We start from the raw sequence: 21,150 nt of genomic DNA on the forward strand, positions 1-21,150 counted from the left end.
GGTGGGGGGGGGGGGGCGATCTCCATGAATGCATCCCCTTTTATCCCCTGCAGGCCTCGTCTGCCCTTTAAAATCATTTGTGTCCCGAAGTTTTTCCTGCCATTTTAAAAGTCCAAAAATGGATTCTTCTCTTCTGCAGGGGAAAGGTACAAGGTATCTTTGTGAAATATTGGTAAATTCTACAAAAACCATCCCCAATACACGCCAGGAAATCCTCCTTCACCGCATTGCTTCCAGTTTGGTTAGCCCAGTCAATATGTAAAGTCGCCCATGATAACTGCTGTACCTTTATTGCACACATCCCTTATTTCTTGTTTGATGCTGTCCCCAACCTCACTACTATTGTTTGGTGGTCTGTACACAACTCCCACTAGCGTTTTCTGCCCTTTGGTATTCCGCAGCTCCACCCATACCGATTCCACATCATCCAGGCTAATGTCCTTCCTTACTATTGCATTAATTTCCTCTTTAATCAGCAACGCTATCCCGCCTCCTTTTCCTTTCTGTCTATCCTTCCTAAATGTTGAATATCCCTGGATGTTGAGTTCCCAGCCTTGGTCACCCTGGAGCCATGTTTCCATGATGCCAATTACATCATATCTGTTAACTGCTATCTGCGCAGTTAATTCGTCCACCTTATTCCGAATACTCTTCCGCATTGAGACACAGAGCCTTCAGGCTTGTCTTTTTAACACACTTTGCCCCTTCAGAATTTTGCTGTAATGTGGCCCTTTTTGTTTTTTGCCTTGGGTTTCTCTGCCCTCCACTTTTACTTTTCTCCTTTCTATCTTTTGCTTCTGCCTCCATTTTATTTCCCTCTGTCTCCCTGCATAAGTTCCCATCTCCCTGCCATATTAGTTTAACTCCTGCCCAACAGCACTAGCAAACATCCCCCCCGAGGACATTGGTTCCGGTCCTGCCCAGGTGCAGACCGTCCGGTTTGTACTGGTCCCACCTCCCCCAGAACCAGTTCCAATGCCCCAGGAATTTGAATCCCTCCCTTCTGCACCACTGCTCAAGCCACGTATTCATCTGAGCTATCCTGCAATTCCTACTCTGACTAGCACGTGGTACTGGTAGCAATCCTGAGATAACTACTTTTGAGGTCCTACCTTTTCATTTAGCTCCTAGCTCCCTAAATCCGTCTCGTAGGACCTCATCCCGCTTTTTACCTATATGCACCACGACAACTGGTTGTTCACCCTCCCTTTTCAGAATGTCCTGCACCCACACCAAGACATCCTTGACCCTTGCACCAGAGAGGCAAAATACCATCCTGGAGTCTTGGTTGCGGCCGCAGAAACGCCTATCTGTTCTCCTTACAATCGAATCCCCTATCACTATAGCTCTCCCACTCTTTTTCCTGCCCTCCTGTGCAGCAGAGCCACTCATGGTGCCTTGAACTTGGCTGCTGTTGCCCTCCCCTGATGAGTCATCCCCCTCAACAGTACCCAAAGTGGTGTATCTGTTTTGCAGGGGATCCCTGCACTACCTTCCTTGCACTGCCCTTCCTGTTGGTCACCCATTCCCTATCTGACTGTGGACCCTTTACCTGCGGTAAGACCAACTCGCTAAACATGCTATTCACGACATCCTCAGCATCGCGCATGCTCCAGAGTGAATCCACCTGCAGCTCCAGTGCCGCAATGCGGTCTGTCGGGGCTGGAGGTGGATGCACTTCCCACACACATAGTCGTCACGGGCACTGGAAGCGTCCCTGACTTCCCACATAGTACAGGAGGAGCATAACACGTGTCCGAGCTCTCCTGCCATGACTTAACCCCTAGATTAATTTAATTGGCAACAACAATACTAAATGTTACTTACAGATAAAGAAAGGAAAAAGAAAAAACTACTTACCAATCACCAGCCAATCACTTACCCCCTTGGCTGTGACGTCACCTTTCGATTTCTTTCTACTTCTTTTTTGTCTCCCTGCTGCATCAAGCTGGCTCTCTGACGCTGGGCCCCGACTGCCTCTCCGACTGCCTCTCCCTGCTGCAGCTGCTCAAGCTGGCTCTCTGACGCTGGGCCCCGACTGCCTCTCCGACTGCCTCTCCCTGCTGCACAAGCTGGCTCTCTGACACTGGGCCCCAACCTGACTCTTCGACTGCCTCTCCCTGCTGCAGCTGCTCAAGCTGGCTCTCTGACACTGGGCTCCGACTGCCTCTCCGACTGCCTCTCCCTGCTGCACAAGCTGGCTCTCTGACACTGGGCCCCGACTGCCTCTCCGACTGCCTCTCCCTGCTGCAGCTGCACAAGCTGGCTCTCTGACACTGGGCCCCGACTGCCTCTCCGACTGCCTCTCCCTGCTGCAGCTGCACAAGCTGGCTCTCTGACACTGGGCCCCGACTGCCTCTCCGACTGCCTCTCCCTGCTGCAGCTGCACAAGCTGGCTCTCTGACACTGGGCCCCGACTGCCTCTCCCTGCTGCAGCTGCTCAAGCTGGCTCTCTGACACTGGGCCCCGACTGCCTCTCCGACTGCCTCTCCCTGCTGCAGCTGCACAAGCTGGCTCTCTGACGCTGGGCCCCGACTGCCTCTCCGACTGCCTCTCCCTGCTGCACAAGCTGGCTCTCTGACACTGGGCCCCGACTGCCTCTTCGACTGCCTCTCCCTGCTGCAGCTGCACAAGCTGGCTCTCTGACGCTGGGCTCCGACTGCCTCTCCGACTGCCTCTCCCTGCTGCACAAGCTGGCTCTCTGACACTGGGCCCCGACCTGCCTCTCCGACTGCCTCTCCCTGCTGCACAAGCTGGCTCTCTGACACTGGGCCCCGACTGCCTCTTCGACTGCCTCTCCCTGCTGCACAAGCTGGCTCTCTGACACTGGGCCCCGACCTGCCTCTCCGACTGCCTCTCCCTGCTGCAGCTGCACAAGCTGGCTCTCTGACGCTGGGCTCCGACTGCCTCTCCGACGCTGCTGGGCCTTTTATAGGCCTCGCCCATGCTGCTCCCTGACTGCATTTGCCTCGTCGGAGAATTTCTGAGCTCATTTTCGTCCTCCCGCTTCAAGTTCCTCTCCTACTTCACTTCTTTCACCAGCATCCAACTCCTCCACATCGTGCTGGCTCGCCTCCTCCATGCCTTCCATGTAAATAATATTTTTTTCCTTAAATCTCTGTGTAAACAAAGTAATTTGTGCTCTCAATTCTTCTTACTGCTCCAAAATATCTTTCCTACCTCCCGCAACAGCCAAAGAACCAGACAACAAACCCACACACACTTTCACTTCCTCTCTGCTCCCTCTCTCTCCTCTTCTGCGCATGTATTGATGATTCCTGACCTCCTGAAATGCGGTAAACGACCGTTGCCATGGCATTGCTATTGACGCCGACATCTTACGGCAGAAGGGCAAAAAAATGACCGCTAACGCCCATTTCACATCGCTCCCGCTAGCACCTGTTTTATACAGTGGAAAGTTGGGGTTTTGAAAATGGCCGATAATCCGGCGATCTCAATATCCATAATAAATGCCAACACTGGCCCCATTTTGGGGCGATCTGCACAATAATGGAAAGGCTAGCCCATAGTTTCAGAATAAGGGGCCGCCCATTTAAAACTGAGATGAGGAGGAATTTCTTCTCTCACTGGGTTATAAATCTATGGAATTCTCTGCCCCAGACAGCTGTGGATTTGAATATATAGGAAGGACATTCTTGCTATTGAAGGAGTGCAGCGAAGGTTCACCAGACTGATTCCCGGGATGGCGGGACTGACCTATCAAGAAAGACTGGATCAACTGGGCTTGTATTCACTGGAGTTCAGAAGAATGAGAGGGGACCTCATAGAAACATTTAAAATTCTGACGGGGTTAGACAGGTTAGATGCAGGAAGAATGTTCCCAATGTTGGGGAAGTCCAGAACCAGAGGTCACAGTCTAAGGATAAGGGGTAAGCCATTTAGGACCGAGATGCGGAGGAACTTCTTCACCCAGAGAGTGGTGAACCTGTGGAATTCTCTACCACAGAAAGTTGTTGAGGCCAATTCACTAAATATATTCAAAAAGGAGTTAGATGAGGTCCTTACTACTAGGGGGATCAAGGGGTATGGCGAGAAAGCAGGAATGGGGTACTGAAGTTGAATGTTCAGCCATGAACTCATTGAATGGCGGTGCAGGCTAGAAGGGCCGAATGGCCTACTCCTGCACCTATTTTCTATGTTTCTATGTTTCTAAAGCAGAGATAGACAGATTTTTGAGCGATAAGGGAATAAAGGGTTATGGGAAACGGACGGGGAAATGGAGCCGAGTCCATGATCAGATCAGCCATGATCTTATTAAATGGTGGAGCAGGCTCGAGGGGCCAGGTGGCCAGTTCCTGCTCCTATTTCTTAAGTCCTTATGTTCTTATAAATATATATATACTGCAAACTATATCAATGTAAAAACTGGTAAACTGAAGTACAAATTTCCACTTTCTGTAAAAAATAAATTTAAATGTTTTTGACAATGTTCAGATTTTGACCGTAATTTTGCAATATTTGCTAGTTTCCCTGCTTCAATTTGCAATGTTTGTAATCATTGCACATCGGGAATGATTTTCCAATGAATGCTCCACTTAGATATCACCAACAAACTAAGGCATCTTAGTTACTTCAGCCACTTCTAAGTCCTTTGCCAACATTTTAAACAATAAAAAGAACAAACATTAAACCCCTGAGGAACCCCACTAACACCTGGACAGCAGCTCCTGAGAGCCAGCCCAGAGTCAAAAACAAATTGAGAAAATAGAAATAAAAAGTGAGAGAATAGAACAACAGCTGGCAATAAATGAAAGTGAACGCCAAATAGGTAGAGAGAAAGAAATGTAACACATTGAAAAGCTTGAGAAACAATTAAACAAGGAAGTGAGTGAGAGAAGATTCTTTCAGAAGAATATTATGTGCTGCGAGTGACCATAGGGTTACAAGAGAAATGGAAACAGTATTCAAATCTGGGCTGAACTTGGGATTTTTAGAGACTTAGGGGGAGAAATTGTGCAGCGACCCGTTTGGGACGATAACTTTTGCAGAGAGGGACAGAATTTACGAAGCTTATGTGGGGTATCTCTCCCTGGTAGTTAGCCTTCTATTCTGTCTTGTTCCTCAGTTCTTAAGAATCTGACATGCTATTCTTTGATCATGTTCCGTGCACCGTCGCTCAATGTATTGTTATCAAGAGCCATACCACAGACTCATTACAATGGTTCCAAGGACCTCAAAAACTGTTAACTCCTAAATTTTCCCCAACCCCTTAATTTTCCCCATGTCGTGCCATTGGCAAATGTTTGAACCCTACGCTGCAAACGACGTAAATCAAGAAATAATGGTTCGGTAACCCTCCAAGCCTTCAGTATCTTGCAAAAGTTACCTGGAGTTCTCAATAATACAAATATCATGCATATGTATTGGGTAACAATATATTTCCCGCTCATTAGCAAAATTAGCTGAAACATTTTCTATTGTCTTGTAAACAATGTTTTAATACGATTTCGGAATGAATTTAGGTGGACATCAAACTGATGGATTATTCGTGACCTTGACGATAGCAACAGCATCATTCCACTTTTTCCAATGGAATTTCCCCTGCCGCAGGCTCCACACATTTTCAGAGTTTATAATTGCAACTTTCAGGTTATTTTAATCTGTTAGGAGAGGAAATATAGCCTTAATATTAAGATGTAAAAATATGGCATATATGCGAATAAGATTTAAAAACAACTGAAGAATGATCACACAAAGAATTGCAGTGAACTTACTTTTTCCTTATTCTAATTTCCTGGGCTATCTTTTTGATGCTGACAGTAATCCCTGTAATTTGTTTACACGCTCGCACATAACGTATGACGAACAAGGAAGTAGTTGTCTGTGAGAAGTCTTAAGATGTAAAAAAAAATGTCTGTGAATCTGCTTGGCTACATTATGCAATGAAATCCCTGCTATTTCCTCCTTCTATGCCAGCTATTATAAAACTGGGAGCGCGCTGGCTTGAAATAACAGCGAGGATGTGCTCTCCAGAGATACTACAGGTAAGCAGCATTAACATTTCATGGTTCACTTCATTCGATTAGATGATGCTACTTGTTAATATAGAAACAGCCCAGTTACCAAACATCTCGAGCAAAGGATATATGGTTTTAAAGGAAGATAAATCTGCTATAATTTAATACAATTATAAAATTATTGGCTTCGATATCCAAATATTTCTCCAGCAGAGAAATAAACTGAAATATAGGTTGAAGATTAGTGTATGAAAAGACAGCTCAAATTCGTTAGATACTTTGATATTAATTGTACAATGTTAATATAGGTCCGATTTCAGGATAATGTACTCGATCTACCATTTTCGTTTTTAAATATTTGTGGATCATATTCAATAAGGATTGATGAATGATACGTAAACAATTTCAGGGAAAAGATAAAATGAAATAAATCTAATATATGTGCTAATATATGGGGACTCATCTAAAACAAACATTGACACAGCTCTGAAAGTAAGCGGAGCAAATCACTCTTGGAGACCGTTACTGTTATTCAGTGATATGGTTCCCTGGGTTCTTGGTGTTCCGCAGCAATGGGTCCCAGAAATTGACAGATTTCAGAACTTTTCTGGAAACGCCCAGTAAGTCAGGCATCTGCAGTAGCCCTTCCTACCTTCCTCTCCCCGCAAATGTTCAGTATCTGCAGTAATTTTCTGAATTGTTCTGTATTGCTGATAGCATGTTGTGCTATTGCATTGCTCTAAATAAAATATTTTATGCATTGTTTTCCTGTGATTGCTGGCATTGTTTTGGTGAAGATAGGGATGAGATTAGGGAACTCGAGGAATGTCATGCAGAAAAGTTTTTATAAACTTGTGTGGATACCGTACTTTCTTCATTACCGATAGATGGCGCCACATTCACAGGCTGAAACCTGTCGATTGTCAATTGTTGGTAAATTCCCTCTGTTGAACCCTCCAGTTACTGAATTTTCTTTGAAACTTTCAATACAGCCATTATTTGTGCAATACAGCCCGGATTAGATTGATTATCATTAAAACCAAATGTAGAGTAGGTTGAGCTAATTTTTCCAATAAGTACTAGTATCAGAATATTTTAACAACGTTCATTTGTATAACATCTTTAAAATAGAAAGACATGGGTTGAGAGATAGGGATTGGCTTGATAAACAAGAAAAATGGAGGGAAAAAGCAAAAGCAGCTGAATGGGTGGTCTCAATCTTAGTGACAAAGAGGTCCATGAGCTCCTTGTACTTTTTGTTGGAGGGGCAGGGGAGAGGGTTTTAAGGATAAGGCTGGGTTGTTAGTGAAGAAAAGAAGTCAGGGTTACTTTTGCTGTCCAGTTTGATCTGCAGTGCTGGATGGTTTGGTGGAGAAGAGTGAAGCCTGAGAGCACTGGATATAATCCAGCAACATCTAGTGATGGATGGCTAAATTAGCTATGCACCAGGTGCACTCAAGCTGGTACCCTTTGGACTTGAGAGAATAAAGGTGGGGGCCACGACAGGGGAATGATTATGATTGAAGAGAGTGTAGGTTTGGCTGGGGGCAAGTGCATCAAAGATGGAGGTGATGGAGTGGTTGAGCAGATCGACAGCAGATTAGTATCGTGGTGAATGGAAGGTCAAAGGCTAGGCAGTTTGGAGTTTGAAAGTGCTGTGACTTGCGGGGACCACTTTCCTAGGTGGTACACTCACAATAAAGGATGAAACTGAGTACTGTGTATAATGAGCAAGTGTGACCTTAGCTCCTTTAATATGACTCCAGAGTGCAGGTACCTCATGGGTGGCCTGCTTATATACCGTGCTCCCAAGGGATGCTGGGATCCCTTGGGACTTCAATAGGTGGGCCCTCTGGTGGTCAGGTGTCATACTGGTGACAAGGGGTTAAATACATAACACTAGGACTAGACATGGAGGAATTAGGGATATGGATGGTGAGGCAAATGAACTTGTCAGGGACCATAGGAGTAGAGAGGCCATAGAAGATTACAAGGTCAAGAGGGTGGCCTTGAATATGGGTAGGAGAATTTATATGGAGGGAAAAGTTAAGAGAGGACAGGATCACCATGAGAATAGAGGCATGGAGAGCTGGGATGGAGATGAAAATCACCAAGGCTCAGTGTAGATGCTTAGGGAGAAAAGGAAGGAGAGAATCTCAGGAAGAAGCCCATAGTGGGGCTTGCAGGGGGGTGGGGGCGGGCGGTGGGGGGGCAGTAGAAAGCAAGGACTTTATAAGAAAGGTGAGAGTGGTGAAACAAGGTGAGGCATTTGAAGGAGGAGAAGATATTCAAAGAGTAGTGGTAGAGATCAAAATGTGAATTGGTGGAAAGAGCCACACCACTACTATGGCAGTTTGAATGGGCAGATGGTGGAAAGTATAACTATCTGGATAGGCTTCTGTAAGGGACAAGGTGTTGTCATCCTTGACCCAGTTTCAGTCAAAACTACAATGTCAATGCAAGCATCCAAAAAAAATCATGAAAAACAAGGGCCTTGTTCATGCATGTACGAATATTGTGGAGGGAAATGCGGAGAGGGAAAGTGATTGTTGATCCTTTGGCTAAGTCCAAGGAGGAAGTGTAGGGTGTTATGAGCAGGATGGGAAGGAGGTTTATGAGGTTGGCCCCCAGTGGGTGTGCTGGTAAAGAAAGATAGGGCACTTGTGGTTGCTGCTCATAAGGAAAGGAATGGGCACCTTGATGGGCTCTTTCGAGAATGTCAAGAGAGGCACACATTGTAGTTGTGGGCTTATTCAAGGGGGAATTAAGACTGAGATGGTGGTAGGAAAACAAGAAAGCAAAGGAGAAGTGATAGGTTGGGGTAGAAATTAGGGAGGAAAAGTACACAAGGGGGAGAAATGAATGGTGATATGACTGGTTGACAGGAAGAGGAAGAGACAAAAGAGATGGGATGGATCGGGATGAAGAGAAAAGGAGATATTAGTAAAGGGCTCAGGTCTGGAGTGGCAGCCAAAATGCACACACAATTGATTCACAGTTTTGTATTTTGCTGTAGTAAGAATATTGTATTTTATAAAACAAGTAAATATCACAGGCTCATCAAATGCTACGAAATTTGCAGAAGCATGGCTGATCATTAAAGGGTGATACACTTCTGTTTGATATCATATCTGTGTTCTTATATATTACTGTGTCTACATTTATATGTTATTTTGCATAAGTTTATATGTTACTTTATATAATAACTTTATCTAGTTCCTTCATATCAATTATTGCTATGTTATATTTTGCTAAACCATAGGTAATTTTTGTGTGTGATATATTTTGTCACAAAAGGAGATGTAAAGTTCTTGACGGATTTTGTGTTTCATTCATAAATTAATTCATCTTAGATTTAAATACAATGTTTAGTTCTTGAAGTACATGTTGTTTAATTCATGCATAACTTTATTCATTCATTCTAGATTTAAAGAAAATGTCTAGCTCAGAAGGTTTTGCTGCTGTATTTTATAGTGAGCCAGCTGTCCTGGGGCTCTTGGCCAATGTGTTCAGTGTCTTCCTTGTAGCTCTGCAGAACTTCGCTCAAGTCAATACAAACATTTTGGCTAATGGAACTGAAAACATCTTGGCAGGTTAGTAACAGCATGGCAGTGTGCTATAGCTATAGTTAATGGTCTGCTCACTGATAAGGATAACAATATAAACTATCATCTTATTTTGCTTAGATAACAACAGTCACTAAACTTCAATTATGTTAAAAACTTTGAGATGTTTTGTTGTAATAATATTACTCAGAGAAAAGGTTTCGGATGCTAGGATTTCATAACTCTGATATGAAATAGTATCTGTTTTGTAAATAAAACAGCTCTTCTGTTGAAGTCATGGTGGATGATCAGGAGAACCCACACACAAATTCACTCCCAATAACTATTAGCTCCCCTATAGTTTAGTAGATTACAGAATGTGCTATAAAATAACAATGGAAAAGGTCACATTGACTAATGTTCAGGGCATTAACAATATTCTTTTTTAGAAGGGCTTCTATATTCAGACTCTTTATAAAACTGTCCTGATATTGAAATTAAATTGTTTTTATAGTTTTACTATAGTTTAGCATCATTGCAAAGCAGTTTCCCTTCACAGTAACACTAAAGTTGTCAGGGCCAAGTCTGACCCTTGAAATAAGCAACGTGAGACTCTGGAGAAAGCAGCCTCCTACCACCTTGTGGGACACTTAATGGGATATAATTCCAGAGCAGTGTCAATCTTGCTCCAAGGTTCCTTGGATCTCCTGCACACTTTTTAAACTGACCCAAGCTAAATGTAATAGTTAGACAGTGTAAATACTCCCACATGCACTCCAACTATTTATACTCCATGCACTTTCAAATCCAAACACTGTGAGACTGCCTCCTCCAGGGGTTGTCACACTGCTCCCCTTTGGAGTCAGTCAGGATCTGACTCTCGAGTTATACTGAAACTATAGGATAGTTGCAACGCAGAAAGCACGTCTCAACAACACTAAAATTGCAGTATTAACAAATATGAAGGGGACTTTGAATGAGAGATTCTTTTTAAACAGGCTCCTGATCCTGAGACCTATTTTTAAGTAAGGCCTTTTGACTTTGTTTAAAGTTTATGGTGTTCATGAAGACCATACATTTGAAATCCTATCATAAGAAGTTTTTTGAAAAAAAAGATGCTGTTAAAGAATTTTCATTGTCTGTTTTCTAGGTGTTCACCTTATATTGATTGGTGGAGTGACACAACTTGTTGCTGGGCTAATGTCCTTCAGAAAGTACGACCATCTTGGTGGCACAGCCTTTATAACATTCTCAGCTATGTGGAGCAGCTTTGGGGCAACTCGAATTATTCTAGGAGCAAACTCCCATCTTAATGTCACTTCCATCACTCTGTATGTAAAAAACGCCAGTGTTGTAAATAATAGTTTAAGCATGGCTCTGCCTCCTATTAGTGAATCAGCTGTTGCAGGATTAGTAGCCTACATCAGTGTATCATTTATTTTGTCCTTCTGTTCAGCTACAACTAATTACATCATGCCTTTTGTGTTTGGGGCCATAACAGTTACACTCATTTTTGAGGCTGTAGGTCTCCTTAGCCAATGGGCTTTAATAATATCCGGAATCTTTGAACTAGTGATAGTTGTCTTTGGGCTTTATGGAGCCATTTCTCTGCTTTTAAAGGGAGTCACCCAGAGATACATCCTTCCCGGGTTTGGCAATGCATTATTCAATGTGCTGCTTCTAGGAGCAACTAACAAATCATCTTCTAAAAGCATTGGCGAAGAGAAGAAGAAGAACACCAAATATGCTGAGCCAATGGCCCTTGGTAACTTGTGCAGTGTGATTTCTCCCTTCATCTTTGCTTTTTACTGCTTTGGGTACATGCAATCATTTTATGTGGGAGCTGTGTGGGTCAGCATCAATTCTATCGCACAGCTTTGTGCCAGTTACTATGGTTACTTGCGCAGTGATGTCTACTTTACCACTAAATTTGGTGTCCATAGTATGTACTGGCTTGTGAAGTCCTGGGAGGAGTTCATTATAACTGTCCTCATAAATGTTGATATTTTAGATAGCAGTAGAGCCAGGATGACAGGGGACTGGTTTTTCTTGGTCACGGCTTTGATTTTATGTCTGATGTCTCTGAATAGAAACAAACTTGAAATAATCCATAACAGCTTTTTTGTTCTGCTCACCATCTCCACCATTCCTCAGATCAACAGTGTATCCTATTACAGATGTTTTGGGGCCGTTTGCTCCATGTATACAGCCCTATCCCTTTATGTAACATTTGCCAGCTTGATCAACTCCATAGCAGAAAAGGCACTGATTCCTATTGGAACCCAACCCCTCTCTTCAAAAACATTTCAGAATGTTCTATTTGCCCTGAAAAAAAGATTTACCAAAGCTGAAGAGCTCCCATCCTTTACTACTGTGCAGCTTCCAGATGCCCTGTTCTACATCTGCAATGGACTGGCAGCCCTGTCTGCCATCCAGGGTGCAAACTTGGAGCAGGTCCAAGCTCATGTTACTATTCCCTGGGTGCTGATCCCTGGAACTCTGATCCAACTCTACGTGTCCAGGATTCAAGTCCAAGGAGGACGCCGCTTTGGTTCTGTATTACCCTTCTGCTATGCAACTATCTGGGCGACTTGGACCTGGCTTCGATTTGCAGGTATATTTTGTCAATGCAATATTACCATGAACAAGCAATCCTCTAAAGATGATTCATATATTTATATGATATGTATGAACAACAAATGAAAGTATTTTTGTATCTCACTTCATAACTGATATTTCAGCATTTTTGCAGGTTTTTTAATTGCTTTTCTAAAAATTATATTTCTTTAATCTGCACATTTTCACATTAAAGAATCATATTATTCTTTGTTACCAGGAGTGACCCCATTTATATTGTCAATCTACCCATTAAAATTTTTTTACAAAAGTATTCCTTTTGATATTAAAATAACACAGTCAAGGGAATGAACTATAGGCATGAATGCACTCCCCATTCATTTGGGACTTAAATTTACACTTGTTATTATACTAACCCCAAAGTAACAGATTTGTCTATTATTTACTTTTACATGCCCTACTCCTAGCTTATATAAACACTCATACAACAGAAACAATACAATTCTACACAAATATAAAATATGTTACTGCATTTTATTCAGATTTGGAAAATAGATTTTTTTTTTCAGTTCTAATATAATAAGATAACATATTAAGTATACATGGACAAAGTCTTAAGATTGTGTCGCTATTCCCTGTGTGCTGATCCCTGGATTCCTGATCTAGCTTTAAGTATTCAGGATTCAAATACAAGAAGGAAAGTGCTTTGGTATTGTACTACCATTCTGCTACACAACTATATGAATGAGCACTTCTTTCTTCATTCTGGAAATTTTATAGACATAGAAACATAGAAAATAGGTGCAGGAATAGGCCATTCAGCCCTTTGAGCCTGCACCACTATTCAATAAGATCATGGCTGATCATGCAACTTCCATGCCCCATTCCTGCTTTCTCTCCATACGCCTTGATCCCTTTCGCCGTAAGGGCTGCATCTAATTCTCTTTTGAATATATCTAACAAATTGGCCTTAACAACTTTTGGTGGTAGAGAATTCCACAGGTTCACAATTGCCTGAGTGAAGAAGTTTCTCCTCATCTCGGTTCTAAATGGTTGCTTAACAACTTATATTTTATGTTTCTCTTCAATATTTTAAAAGTAGTATGAGCTCATGTTAACATAGGTTAACACCTTTGTTAAAATAGCGAAGATAGGAAGTTGTTACATGCGTATTAAAATTTCACACAACTGCACGCCCAACTCTCAATCAATTCATAGTAGGCCGTAAATTTTAATGGAGCATTCCTTGCCACCAAACCTTCATTGGAAATTCCCAGCCATAACTTCTTGCTTCAAATTGGTCTTTGTATTGACAATTGTATTACAGGCTGAACTTCCCTTATCCAGAACTCCCTTATCCAGAACCGCCCCTTGTCCAGAACCATTCCTGGCCACCGGGTGGCACATGCGCAGAACTCCGACATGAACAAATTAAACAAATTGAAGTCCTTCCTTGCTGCTGACTCCCGCAATCGCTGGCCTGACCCCGCCACCCCCCCCCTCCACATCCCCCCATGATCTCTCTGCTGCACTCCCAACCCCAAGCCAGCCAGCCCCGATATCCCCTTGCTCAGTACCTGTACCATCCAATTTAACATGACCACCCCTCGTTCGGAAAAATTCTTTATCCAGAACAGGCCAGGACCCGATGGTTCTGCCTATATATGCTTATACTCATAACTGTTTGTCATGAGTTTCATAAATGTGTATTTTTATGCAGGTCATTTGTTAAATATTGATCCCAGTTCTGATGGTGGATTCACTGCAGGAGCCATAGCTTTCCTTATAGTCAACATGTTTCTAATTATTTTAGGTGAGTGTTTCAGTTGCAATTCTGCTCAGTTTGTATACTTCAATATGTGCCATTTATGAGGAATTAATTTTTTGTGTGCTCTCTCTCACAGCCATTTACATTAATATAGTGCTGGTCATAGCCACAGTCATCATGGAAGTGATAATCATCTGCTTTCTACTCTTCACCCTAGAGCGACTGCCTCTTCCTTTGGAAGGTAAATCAAAAGTTCGTTATTTTTAATTTCCAAAAAATGTTTATTTTATAGCCATGTGAGCACTAAGGTCTATTTCTCTCCACTGTTGACCTCACAGGTGTGATGTTGGCTTTGTTCAGTCTTGTCTGTGTTTATGGAGCAGTTGCCTCTTTTGCCAACTATATGGTTGAGAAACAATTAATTCCTCTGGGTGACCCTCTCTTCAAGGTAAATGCTATCTATCTATTGATTTCCAATATTAATTGGTTTCCAATTTTCTTCTGCTGAGGCAATCCCTCGGAATCGAGGATGACTTGCTTCCACACTAAAAATGAATTGTCAGGTGACTGATGAGTCCGATGGGAACTACAGTCTCTGTCACAGCCTGTGCAGACGGTGGTTCAAGGAATGTTGGTTGAATGGACGGTTGGTTGGACTGCTTGGGTTGTCGTGCGCTGTTTCCGTTGTTTGCGCTTGGTCTCTGCTTGCTCCCGGCGAAGAGACTCGAGGAGTTCGGCCCCTTTCCGGATTATTCTCTTTCACGTTGAACGGTCTTGGACCAGAGATTCCCAGGTGTCAGTGGGGAAGTTGCACTTTTTCAAGGAGGCATTGAGGATGTCCTTGAAGCGTTTCCTCTGCCCACCTGGGGCTCGTTTGCCGTGTCGGAGCTCCGATTAGAGCGCTTGTTTTAGGAGTCTCGAATCGGACATGGGGCCACGACATTGCACACTGGGGCCACAATTTTTCATACCGGTTCGGGAGCACGGCGGGCAACTTCGGGTGTGAACTGGAACCACACTCCTGGTTGCAGTCCACTCTGTTAAGCCCGCTCTGCCCACAGAGAGTAAAGGGGTCACCTCGCATGGCGATGATGACTTTGCCGGAGGCACAGCAGCTGGGGCGCTACCAGCGAGGGTGCACCATTACTGGATTCACGCCTCTGCTAACTCCCGCACAATTTCATGGGAGCCGATAATACCTCCTCCCTTCCCCCCGGAGGCGCTGATGGGAGGAGCACAATATGGGTATTTCGGCCCCCTTGACTATAATCTACTTTGTTCTGCAGCATAGTTTTTATTTTACTTCTGAAATCTAGACCTTTTGTGTTGATGATTCATTTTAGAAAAACCTAAAGGATTAATTTTCATTATAATACATCAATTAAAAACCAAATATTTTTCTGAAATATCTTAAACTTTTTATTCATAAATCACAGGCAGAAAAAAACAGAAAGAAAGACCATACCTCTTCACCTTGCCCCATTACATCTTCACGCCAGACTAGTGGTCTTCGGACTATTGCAAAGATCTTGGATTCTGGCCATGTATGTGGGATCCCAACTGATACTGTGTATGCCCTGGCAGCATCCTGTAAACACCCAGAGGCTGTTGAAAAGATCTACAGCATAAAGGTAAGGATGTCAAAACCAGTGAGACTTAAATACTGTACATACAGACATGACTCTTACAGCTTTTTATTCTTACCCAGTAATGTTATTTGCCATAAAGTGCACGTTTCAGTCTTTTAGCGGATGATTGCTGTCCATGCTTTACCAGGATCGTCCTGCAGAGAAGCCTATCTGTATCTGTATCTCCAATCTGGACCAGCTTTCTGCGGTGCATCCTCCATTCAGCCCCTTGCTCTGGGAGTTCATGAACCATGTCTACCCTGGAGGGATCAGCTGTATTGTGAAGAAAGGAGACTGGCTGAGGAGACTAGGTATACTTTGTGATTCGTAGAACATTTTGAAGCAGCTATTGATCCCTATTCAAACTGTCAGTTGTATCAGCTAATCAGTATTAGAATGAGATTAGACTTGAAGGAAATGTTGTCAATCAGATTGTCTCCTTTATTAAAAGGTGTTGGTGCTGCCTATGATCATGTTGGTACAAAGGACAGCATCATGATCCGTGTTCCTGACCACACTGTGACAGCCCATCTTGTGAATATGACTGGGCCATTAGCCATCACTTCAGCGAACCCTAGCGGAGAGTCTGATAGCATCCACCACGACATGGTTATCTCGTATGTATTACAATATTACAATTGAAGTAATTGTTCTTTTACCTTTTATTACATGCCTTTTTCAATGTGTGTGTTATCATATTTGTCAACAGGCGCCTTGGGCACAAGATTGATGGCGTTTTATGTGATGGAACCTCCAATGAATTGGTTGCTTCCACTGTCATCAACTGTACCAAGATTGATGAAGGTATTACAGCATTCTGTTCAAATATATTAATAATATATGTATTTGGTTAAACTGATTTTATCCAATAATTTCTACATTGGTTTAGCACCTAAAGTTTATAGATATGTTTGTGTGTTTCTTTCAATTACATATTCGTTTTAATATGTTAACAAAGTGCTAGTTGAAGTAGGAGATGTGGTTGCAGTTGGACTGAGTGCACACATAGCAGTCTCATTTAGTGCTAACTAATTGTTATAATATTTGCAACATTGATGAATGTATTATTTACACGTGTGCTGGTCAGCCAGGTTCATAGAGGAAGTACAATTGTAAACTGATTTTATCCAATAACTGGTATTAGTCTAGCCCCCAAGATTTATAAATGTATGAATTTTTAAAATAAGTTAGTTTTAATATGACTCTTTTCAATAATTCACTGTTATTAATGCTTTCTAAAGACCACTTCAGTAGTAATTGTGAAGGGCTTTGGCTATGATTAATCTGTTTCTAAAAGAAATTATTTACTTTCTTCATAAGGAATCACCATTATAAGAGAAGGCTGTGTCCCAGCGGTGAGAGTCATGCAAATCTTTGAACAAGTGAAGACCAAACTTGACTAATGGCAAACCGCAACAGATAGAAATTTCCAAACTGGCATTTCATGAAGATACATAGATCAACTACGTATAGCCACAGAATGCAAACAATAAATTTGTTACACATGTGGATAATTTCCCATTACCATTGATACATGTGGCAGTAGGTATAATGCAGTGGTGTATAGTGGTTTCCTTTCAGTATAGAGAATATGGGAGAGCATGATTTGCTGTACTTTAAGAGTTATTGGTTCACCTTATCAAAGCAGGACTTTATTTTGCGGGGTGCAAAAATCTGAGATGAAGCTTGCTGACCCAACTGATATACGTTCAGCAGTTAATAACTCAGCAATGAATGAACATTTAATTAAATGTCCGTTTCAGTAATTCTACCATTCTGCTGCAATAATTAAAAGTCATAAAATATATATTTATACAAATAACAGTAATAAGATTAGTCTATATCAATGTAACCACAAAGTCATTAATTGAAGACCTGAACTGTGACACCTGCATGGCTCACCTGTGAAATCTACTACCACTCACACTATAATCATATTCTTCTCTTAGACAATCCCTCGTATCGAGGATATCTTGCTTCCACGCCATCCAAAAGGGATGAGTTCACAGGTGTTTCAATGAAGGACCTAATATTCCAGGTCCAAAACTACATGTTGAAGTGTGGAAGATGCCTGTGCATGAATTTTTTTTTAACATGTGGTGGCCGTTGCACACCAGCCACCACACGGGCTTGACAGCTAGGTCTTGGTCCAGTGGCAAGGATTAACCAAGACGACTGGAGACCAGCTCTGCTGCACGGACCTAGTGCGCTCACATATTGCCGTGTGGACTCTCACCACAGATGCTGCCTGACCTGCTGAGAGACTGTTTAGTGAATGTGGAATATTGGTTTTCAAAATGCTTCATTACCCAAGCATTCATTTAGCCTTCACCAAGCTTCTCAAAGCCCTGCAATTATATGCAAATATTGACTTTATCATTCTTCAACTTCCTGCAGTTTAATGCCATTAAGTTTCTGTACCTGTACAACTTTTCTAAAAAGAGCCAAAAGGTCCATATTTCTTTTTATTGTCACACCTGAGTTTTACTTCCATTAAGATATAATGGAATAAATTACAGCAAATTATCTTACTCTTCCAACTGATGATTAAAGATATTTTCTGCTACTGATCCCAGATGATCATGTACAAACTTGCAATAAAGCAAAATCTATAATCCAAGAAAGACACCTCTGCTTATCTGAACTCCTTATGCCTGTAATAATGTTTGTTGCAAAATTGCCTTCTGTCATATCCTTTTTCTCATCTGCAATCCGTTGTAAAGTCTTGAATAAGTTTGAAAACTCAAGGTTACTATTCTCAGGCAAAGAGACAAAGTATTTTCTGTATTGCTTGTCGACACGACATGCTTTTAGGAAAAGGCTGAAAATTGCCTTTGTTTCATTGCCCAGATGAGTCCTGAGAGCGTAAGATGGACACCAATGTAAATACCATTTCTTCTGGTGATATTTGATCTTTGCAGTCACTTTCCACCAAGGATCAGTAAAATGAAACCATCCAAACACCTTGTAATGTAAACTGGAACAAGGTCTTCGATTGTAACGGACCGCCGCGCCACGGAAGAGGCTGTGATGGAAGTTCCACCATTGGACATATTCATCATATCCTCGAGGTCCAGGAACTGCACGGCCTTCACCTCCTCCTCCTCCTCCGTGTCCGACCTTTTGTCCCCTCATCATATTACATTGAAAATGGAAGATTGTCTATGCAGAATACATTGCATATATCTATCTGAAATAAACCAGCTTCGGTTACCGTGGAAATTTATGAAGCTGAGTAGCAAATTATTTATTGGAATCATATTTGTTGAAACAATCTACCTCTGTGACTTTACCCTTAAATTCATATGGGCTAGAATTTCATAAGAACATAAGAACAAAAGAATTAGGAACAAGAGTGGGCCATCTAGCCCCTGGAGCCTGCTCCGCCATTCAACAAGATCATGGCTGATCTGGCCGTGGACTCAGCTCCACTTACCCACCCGCTCCCCATAACCCTTAATTCCCTTATTGGTTAAAAATCTATCTATCTGTGACTTGAATACATTCGATGAGCTAGCCTCAACTGCTTCCTTGGGCAGAGAATTCCACAGATTCACAACCGTCTGGGAGAAGAAATTCCTTCTCAACTCGGTTTTAAATTGGCTCCCCCGTATTTTGAGGCTGTGCCTCCAAGTTTTAGTCTCCCCGACCAGTGGAAACAACCTCTATGCCTCTATCTTGTCTATCCCTTTCATTATTTTAAATGTTTCGATAAGATCACCCCTCATCCTTCCGAACTCCAATAAGTAAAGAACCAGTCTACTCAATCTATCATCATAAGGTAACCCCCTCATCTCCGGAATCAGCCTAGTGAATCGTCTCTGTACCCCTTCCAAAGCTAGTATATCCTTCCTGAAGTAAGGTGACCAAAACTGCACGCAGTACTCCAGCTGCGGCCTCACCAATACCCTATACAGTTGCAGCAGGGCCTCCCTGCTTTTGTACTCCATCCCTCTTGCAATGAAGGCCAACATTCCATTCGCCTTCCTGATTACCTGCTGCACCTGCAAACTAACTTTTTGGGATTCATGCACAAGGACCCCCAGGTCCCTCTGCACTGCAGCATGTTGTAATTTCTCCCCATTCAAATAATATTCCCTTTTACTGTTTTTTTTCCCAAGGTGGATGACCTCACATTTTCCGACATTGTATTCCATCTGCCAAACCTTAGCCCATTCGCTTAACCTATCTAAATGTCTTTGCAGCTTCTCTGTGTCCTCTACACAACCCGCTTTCCCACTAATCTTTGTGTCATCTGCAAATTTTGTTACACTACACTCTGTCCCCTCTTCCAGGTCATCTATGTATATTGTAAACAGTTGTGGTCCCAGCACCGATCCCTGTGGCACACCACTAACCACCGATTTCCAACGCAAAAAGGACCCATTTATTCCGACTCTCTGCTTTCTGTTAGGTAGCCAATTCTCTATCCATGCTAATACATTTCCTCTGACTCCGCGTAACTTTATCTTCTGCAGTAACCTTTTGTATGGCACATTATCGAATGCCTTTCGGCAATCTACACCACATCCATCGGTACATCTCTATCCACCATGCTCGTTATATCCTCAAAGAATTCCAGTAAATTAGTTAAACACGATTTCCCCTTCATGAATCCATGTTGCATCAGCTTGATTGCACTATTCCTATCTAGATGTCCCGCTATTTCTTCCTTAATGATAGTTTCAAGCATTTTCCCCACTACAGATGTTAAACTAACCGGCCTATAGTTACCTGCCTTTTGTCTGCCCCCTTTTTTAAACAGAGGCGTTACATTAGCTGCTTTCCAGTCCACTGGTATCTCCCCAGGGCCCAGAGAATTTTGGTAGATTATAACGAATGCATCTGCTATAACTTGCGCCATCTCTTTTAATACCCTGGGATGCATTTCATCAGGACCAGGGGACTTGTCTACCTTGAGTTCCATTAGCCTGTCCAGCATTACCCCCCTAGTGATAGTGATTGTCTCAAGGTCCTCCCTTCCCACATTCCTGTGACCAGCAATTTTTGGCATGGTTTTTGTGTCTTCCACTGTGACGACCGAAGCAAAATAATTGTTTAAGGTCTCAGCCATTTCCACATTTCCCATTATTAAATCCCCCTTCTCATCTTCTAAGGGACCAACATTTACTTTAGTCACTCTTTTCCATTTTATATATCTGTAAAAGCTTTTACTATCTGTTTTTATGTTTTGCGCAAGTTTACCTTCGTAATCTATCTTTTCTTTCTTTATTGCTTTTTTAGTCATTCTTTGCTGTTGTTTAAAATTTTCCCAATCCTCTAGTTTCCCACTAACCTTGGCCACCTTATACGCATTGGTCTTTGATTTGATACTCTCCTTTATTTCCTTGGTTATCCACGGCTGTGTTTTAATCCTAGTTTTTAAACCATGATTTTTAGTTTTGACCCCTCCTGCAGCCCCTTTATATTCAGTGGCCCTTTTTGTTTTTTGCCTTGGGTTTCTCTGCCCTCCACTTTTACTCATCTCCTTTCTGTCTTTTGCTTTTGTCTCCTTTTTGTTTCCCTCTGTCTCCCTGCATTGGTTCCCATCCCCCTGCCATATTAGTTTAACTCCTCCCCAACAGCACTAGTAAACACTCCCCCTCGGACATTGGTTCCGGTCCTGCCCAGGTGCAGACCGTCCGGTTTGTACT

At 42.5% G+C, this 21,150-nt stretch overlaps 1 protein-coding gene and 1 long non-coding RNA gene across 2 annotated transcripts; both read left to right on the forward strand.

Moving 5' to 3' along the window:
* Positions 1 to 5,980: 5,980 nt before the first annotated feature.
* On the forward strand, positions 5,981 to 10,720 carry LOC139265073 (uncharacterized). Its single transcript, XR_011593464.1, has 3 exons — positions 5,981 to 6,005; positions 9,404 to 9,571; positions 10,674 to 10,720. It is a non-coding gene; the product is annotated as an uncharacterized lncRNA (long non-coding RNA).
* A 3,138-nt stretch (positions 10,721 to 13,858) lies between these two features.
* Positions 13,859 to 15,870, forward strand: LOC139265074 (uncharacterized). Its single transcript, XM_070881962.1, has 5 exons — positions 13,859 to 13,913; positions 14,005 to 14,109; positions 14,207 to 14,316; positions 15,305 to 15,499; positions 15,645 to 15,870. Exons 1-5 carry the CDS (start codon positions 13,895 to 13,897, stop codon positions 15,825 to 15,827), a joined length of 612 nt encoding a protein of 203 aa, XP_070738063.1. The 5' UTR covers positions 13,859 to 13,894; the 3' UTR covers positions 15,828 to 15,870.
* Positions 15,871 to 21,150: the final 5,280 nt, after the last annotated feature.

Source organism: Pristiophorus japonicus, chromosome 6, assembly GCF_044704955.1.
Source record: "Pristiophorus japonicus isolate sPriJap1 chromosome 6, sPriJap1.hap1, whole genome shotgun sequence".
NCBI lineage: Eukaryota > Metazoa > Chordata > Chondrichthyes > Pristiophoridae > Pristiophorus > Pristiophorus japonicus.